General features: G+C 40.6%; 1 protein-coding gene across 1 annotated transcript; it reads left to right on the plus strand.

Annotated features, from left to right (window-relative positions):
- Window positions 1-403: 403 nt before the first annotated feature.
- grpel1 (GrpE-like 1, mitochondrial) lies at window positions 404-5,663 on the plus strand. The gene is made up of 4 exons (XM_035675177.1): window positions 404-557; window positions 2,498-2,642; window positions 2,900-2,981; window positions 4,106-5,663. The coding sequence occupies exons 1-4, from the start codon at window positions 469-471 to the stop codon at window positions 4,450-4,452; spliced, it is 663 nt and encodes a 220-aa protein (XP_035531070.1). The 5' UTR covers window positions 404-468; the 3' UTR covers window positions 4,453-5,663.
- The last annotated feature ends 1,183 nt before the right edge of the window (window positions 5,664-6,846 follow it).

The raw sequence follows: 6,846 nt of genomic DNA on the forward strand, positions 1-6,846 counted from the left end.
TTGACAAAAAATATTGAACTGGTTTTTTTAGCTGTACCTGTATGTTGTTGCTAATAGTTTAATGCAGCAGCTTTAATGCTCTGTAACAAGGGGACCAAATACTACAACACTAACTGACACATTACCCACCAGGAGAACATTAAAGGCCTGAATGTTCACTAGCAAACTAGTTGGAGTTGAATAAACCAACGGGTGAGTAACCGCTCTGGTGATAAGTTGTTTATTTATCACTGATAACATATGTCTATGGGTGATAAGGCTTTTTAAAAACCGTCCTTGGTCACATGTGCACCTTTCACCTTTAACTTCAGCTCAACCAAACTACAACTCGTTGTCGAAACGCTTCCCTCAATCCGATTGGTCAACTGGGAGAGGTGTCCTTCATACTGACTCCTGATTGGCTAAAACCGTGCGCTGCTGCCATCACCGTTGTGCGTCCCGTCAGCGTGTGTTACAAGGAGGCTTTACATGCACAGTGCTCAGAGCAAAATGGCGAGCCTGTGTGTACGAGCAGTGAGACAGAGCTACTCTCTTGTAGCTTCGCCTGCGCTCATAAGGTAAGAGACTTCAGTGGTGACATTTGTAAGTGAAGAGTGGCTCTTAGTGCTGGGCTTGTTCTGGCGGGCTGAGGAGCTGCTGACATGCAGGGGACGGTGGTAGTAGCAGCTATAGCCAGCTAGCATGGTTAGCTTTCGTAACAGACCGTGGTCCTTTACGTTGACCTTTATGTGAATCTTACAGACGTAAACTAACGTTAACTATTGAGACGTGCTGGAGGTGACCTGGCTTAAACTGTTAAGTTTAACCAGCGTATTAATGTGTGTGTCAGTGTTAGCATGGCATTGCTAGAAAGAGGATGATGACATAACGTGACATATCCTCAATGATGAAGAGTGATGTAAGTTCAATTTTAATAATTCATTTTAATATGGTAAGTTAACCTTCAGGCTGTATGTTATGTGGAGTTTGACTAATGTGTGTGTGTGTGTGTGTGTGTGTGTTCTCAGATATTAAAATGTTTAAGCGCGTTTCATAACGCGTTGAATTTGTTAACGTGATCGAAAGCCAAGCCAAACCAAACTCATTCATAAATCTGCTAATTGTGTATCTGTGGCGGATATCTCCTCGTTTTGCCTAAAGCTCCACATGACATTGAATGAATCTTTGAATGGAGTTTGGTCTCATGTCCCCACACTACTCTGTTGGATAGAGAGATAATGACATAAGTGAAAGAGGTTATTCTGCTACTCACAATGATTACAGAGAACAATTTCAGAACAAAATACATTTGTTATTGAGGTTTTTTTATATATATAGTTTTTGTTTTATTTTTCTTGTGTTCTTTTTCTTTTATATCTTCTTTTTAAATCTTACTTTCTTTATTTTCTTCTGTTAAGGCCAGTTCCCAATGGGTGGGGGGCATGGGTTAATTGTTGGTATTGTTGGGTATTTGTTTGTGTATGCTGCTCAAAAAGTTGTTAACAAGGTTACATACTATATATATATGTAAGTGTGGGTTTGTCATTGAATGACATCTAGGGTAGTTGTGCAACATTCTTAGTGAGTACTACTGGCAGTTGCACAATTGGCAGTAGTGTAAATTAAGCTGTCTGATAGCATCAATTAGTAGGTCTGAACAAAGAACCAAAAAGTAAAGTAATAATAATAATGTACAGCAGGTACAGATGGGATCATTTCCATAGTCCACCAGCCATTCAATGAGCCTCCTGCCCCATATGAAAGCGTCTCAGTCACTGTTTCTCCACTCATTGAGGTTTTTCCACCTGTCTGTATATACATATAAAGCTGTATTTAATCATACAGTTTAGAGTTGAGGACACCACTGACCCCACTCTATCAATGCAGCGCTGTTTTCGGAACGTTGAGTGCAATTTGAGACAGTGCTGAAGGAGATGTAACAGAATTTGAAAACAAATTACAATCCGTCAATGAAATGTTTGGTTTATAAAATAGGAAAAGGTCCCATGGTGATGTCTTCAGATGTTTGGCTTTCTCCAGCAATCAAAAACTGAAATGTACTATCATGGAAGACAGAAAATCAAAGAGTATTCACATCTGAGAGGCTGGAACCAGTGAACTTTAACTCAGTTTAAAAAATGACCAAACGGTTAATTAGCTATCAAAATTACGGTATCTTTATTAGTAACTTGACTCATCAATTAATTGTCTCTAGGAAATGTACCTTAACACATTTCTGCATTCATTTGGCTACATACATCTGTGTGCAAGTGAGTGTTCAGGCTTAGACAGGCTGTTTGTTGTCTCACAGGTGGATAATGTCAGTGTTAAGGTGAGCTGACTGAGGAATAGTTCACACACAGCAGAGAAATGTTTGACATTATTAGATAGAGAGCACCTACACTGAAGGCTACTGAGGGCTGAATATTGATCCGGAACATAATTAAGTCAGGGAAAGTGAGCAGCAGCCAACACTGAATGAATGATTTTTTTGATTATATGTATCCTTTCCACCCAGAGCGTCTCCCAGATTGTTATGTACTGCCACCCAGCAGAAGAACGGCAGCTCAGAGGAGGAGGCCGAGAAGCCGGAGCAGAACGCAGCAGAGAAAGCCCTGTTGGAGGAGAAGACCCAGCTGGAGGAGCAGCTCAAGGACATGACAGTAAGTCTCTCACTGCATTATTCTGATATTAACAGTAGGCCAAAGAATTAGCCAAACATATTTCCCCTTAACCTGTTTGTTAAGTGACTCTTGGACTTTAGGGGCTTTAACATTGTGGGGCATTTTTGTCATTACACCAACCTATACTATAGTACTCCACAGAAATGCTAACCAATTACAGTTTGTAGCCCAGAGCTTCATTATATAATGTTGATGACATTGATTTGTATTTATTTTTTCTGTTTCTATCTTTCCAGGAAAAGTATAAGCGGGCCTTAGCAGATACAGAGAACCTCAGGACGAGGAGTCAGAAGATGATAGAAGACGCTAAATTATACGGTAATGACCCGTTTTTCACGTTTGACCAGGATCCACTACCTAATACTGGCCTTACCACGGGTAGATCCTGCAGAACCTCCTCGCTGAGGTCTCGGTCAAATATTCTGCAGTTGTATGTTCCAATCACTAGATGTCACAAAAGGGCAACTTCAGCATTTTGACTAAACTGTGTGTCTTTATGCAGTGGTGCAGCTGTTGGTTTAGTTAACTTAAACTTGTATTTGCTCTTGATTTTTATAAAAGCAAATGAGACCTTTTTCCAATTTGAATATGAATACATGACATTCTGGTACAGTCTTGTTATTTGCTTTGAAGTGTAACTTGTAGTTTTCAGTTTTTCCAGCTTTCTGATAGTGGGGGGGGGTAATTTTCAATCAAATAGAGAATGTAATGTAAATGTCACATAAATCTGATTCTGACGACGGCTTCAGAAGCTTTTTGTGTTTTGTTCAGCATGTTTCTGTGTATATTTTCCTTTTGAAAAGCAGTACTATATTGAGCACTTTAATAGGTAGGTATATAGGTGGGTGCTAAACCTGCCTAAGCCCTACATGGTCTGGTATGACCAGTAGTTCATGGTGGCTAATGTTAGCAAACTACTTGTGTTCACCGGCATTACATTAGTTAATTCATTGACTTTACTCTGTTAGTGCCACTGCCAGGCTACATTTTGGCATTTCAAAAAACAAATTTATACAAAAGTAAAAAATAAACTCTCTTCCAGGATAACTGAAAATGCCTGCTTGCCCTTCAGCTCATAAACTTTGGCTTTACACATTTTCTTGGGGGTGCCCGAATGGTAATGAGCATGTGCAGCTCTCAACAGAGATGAGAAGGAAGCCAAATCTCTCGTTCTTCAGCTACTTCTATCATCGGCTCCGGAAAAAACTGTGCTTCATTCTTTTTTGCTGGAGTTACTTGGCATCTTACCTGCATCCTTATTCCTAAACCCTAAAACAGATAGTCTGGTCACCTAAAGGCAATGTCTGTTATCACAGCTGACTCAAGAACACTGTGGGGAATGAAATGTGCCATAACATTGTAATTGCCACTCATAACATTTATGATGCAAAGTCAGAGATTTAAAGTAAGGTGAGTAATACTCTAACTTCCTTCTGTCACAGGGATCCAGGGATTCTGTAAGGACCTGCTGGAGGTGGCCGACATCTTGGAGAAGGCCACAGAGAGCGTGCCCAAGGAGGAGGTGACGAGCCAGAACCCTCACCTGAAGAACCTGTACGACGGCCTGGTGATGACCGAGGTCCAGATCCAGAAGGTGTTCACTAAGCACGGCCTGGTGAAGCTCAACCCCGAGGGCCAGAAGTTCGACCCCTACGAGCACGAGGCCCTCTTCCACGCCCCCGTAGAGGGCAAGGAGCCCGGCAGCGTTGCCATAGTAACCAAGGTGGGCTACAAGCTCCACGGCCGCACTCTCAGGCCGGCGTTGGTAGGCGTGGCCAAAGCCCCCTAGAAATTATAATGTATCTGCGACAAAGTGGGATTTGTTTTGTTGCCTGGGCGATGGATGACTTCAGGTACAACAGACTGGTTGAGGCACCCTGCCACCCTTTTCCCACAAGCCTGTCCTCGTATTAACCCACCCGACCCCCCCCCCCCCTCCATCTTAAGGTGTCGAAAAGAGACAGGAGTCCAACTGAACTGAACTTTGTATCTGGACAATATCCACCAGTTTTTAACAGATGCACACTTTGTCTGGCCCAGGACAGTCTTTACAGTAATATTTCAGTTTGTCATCATATGTTCCTTTGTCACCTCAGTCAGTTCAGTCGATAATAAAAACACTCACCAGATCACAGGCATAGACTTTCATGTGTCCTCACAGCCATCCATCTTAACTGGAAGAGAAGCAGGTGAAATAAGAAGTTGTGATGTGTTGATAAACCAAGACTTTTTTCTGGGTGAGCTATGACATAAAATCCATCCACACATTGAGAAGTACTGAATCTGAATTGATGTTATCATTCCAGACTTTTGTTTAAAGCTCTAATAATCTCAAACTTGACTCCTCAGTTGTCTTTTCTTGTTTGTGAGTGTGAATAAAGCAAGGGGCAGTACTAGGACCTGAACAAAGGTTTGAGATGTTACTTTGTACTGAGGTGGGCTTCCCAAAAGCCTTTATGGTGTAAATGCCTTTCTAGGCATGGGACGATTGCATGTCATGAAATACACGATATTATCACGATAATCATGAAAATGTACATGCATATACTTTTAAAATGAACTGAAACATACTGGAATCAGTTTACACTTTGTTAAACACACATTGCATCAGATCTGTACCTCAGCTTCCTGTTCTTTATTTTGGAATCTATACGATTTCCACACGTCCTAACTTATTTTTTGTGGGGGATACAACAGGCAGATCCTGCAGCCATGGTGACAATAAAGCAGGAAACAAATATAAGACTGTATGCTGGTGAGCTAGACAGCTTTTTCAAGTCAAACCATGTGAAGATCACAATTCTGGGAATTCACCAAGATACATTTATCTGAATGTTTTTATCGCCATAATGTATATTGTCCCATCCCTACACCTTTCTCTCATTCTTTTGGTAGGCCAGCCTCAGTCATTGTAACGTCTTTATCTGTAACCATTAGAATAATTTTGAAAGGACCATTGTCTAAATTATCAGCATCAGAATAAACTGATCAACTTTGAAAGGCGCCTTGTCACTTTTCCTTAAATGTGCTATTTCAATGTGTTACATTTCTTAAATTTGGATATGTTGTTTCACATCACTAACAGCGACTAATAATGTAGTGTCATTAACATGCTGCTCTTGTGTAACTCTTTAGACTTGGTCCACAGGTGCAGCTTGACTAACAAGCCCTCTCTCTGTCACCCTATTGACAACAAAAGCTGACATTTTGTGATTTGGGTTTATTTTTTCCCCGTTAAGGTTCACACATTACTGCAAATTACTGACGAGGAAACAGGACTATTTAGAATTATAAAGTATCTGCACTTTTAATACATCTCTATACATACCTTGTTATGTGTAACAACAAAGTAACGAGACAACAGAACAGCTCAACAGTATCAGACCGGTAACAGCTCAACAGCATGCCATCACTGTACCCAAAGCTTCACAAAATGCTTCTTTGTAATCCAAAATCTGTTTTTTTTATTACAAAAACTATAAAAAAGTCTCCATGACACAAAATACTGTACATTTCACAGGTCAGTAATTATAGTTTCTTTTTGCAATTTATCTTACAAAATTATTTACATTTGGTGACAGAAAGTAAGAAACCCCCCTTTACAAAAAATATTCCCCCATTGGGAAAAAAAACTGCCATATTTTCCTTTGAGACATTTACACCGAAACACACCATTTTTGAACAATGTGGAACATTTGGTTGCACATGCAGAACGACGCCACTGTCAAAATATGGGGGAGAAAAAAGTCCTTGAAAAAGAAATCCCAAACTGCGGGCTATCTGAAGGAATAAACCAGTCCCTTCAGGAAGCTGCGATCACAACAATTAACGCTAATTCAACCAATCCCTGCCAATTCTGTGCAACCTTGCAATTTTGTCCCGTCACTGCAAATCTGACCAAAGATTGTAGTTTTCTGCAAAACGCTGAGCCATACATCACCAAATTCACTTCCTTGTTTCTAGCAACGACCCAGACCATGTAGACATGTTACGCAAACGTGTCACTTTTACCCTCCAAACAGTGGGATTTCATTCTCAATGGAACAAGCTGCCATCAATGTTTAAAGGTCCAGTGTGTAACATTGAGGAGGATCTACTGGCAGAAATGGAATATAATATTCATAGGTATGTTTTCATTAGCGTTACCTCAGACTGAGTCTTTTATATCTACAGATATCTAGAG

This window comes from Morone saxatilis, unplaced genomic scaffold, assembly GCF_004916995.1.
Source record: "Morone saxatilis isolate NCDOM2014 unplaced genomic scaffold, NCSU_SB_2.0 Contig4, whole genome shotgun sequence".
NCBI lineage: Eukaryota > Metazoa > Chordata > Actinopteri > Moronidae > Morone > Morone saxatilis.

Excerpts from the sequence above, each read along its gene's own strand:
- grpel1 (XM_035675177.1), top strand. The coding sequence starts at position 469 with ATGCACAGTGCTCAGAGCAAAATGGCGAGCCTGTGTGTACGAGCAGTG. Across the intron at positions 558-2,497 it reads GCTTCGCCTGCGCTCATAAG|AGCGTCTCCCAGATTGTTAT; the intron begins GTAAGAGACTTC and ends CTTTCCACCCAG. Across the intron at positions 2,982-4,105 it reads AGAAGACGCTAAATTATACG|GGATCCAGGGATTCTGTAAG; the intron begins GTAATGACCCGT and ends CTTCTGTCACAG.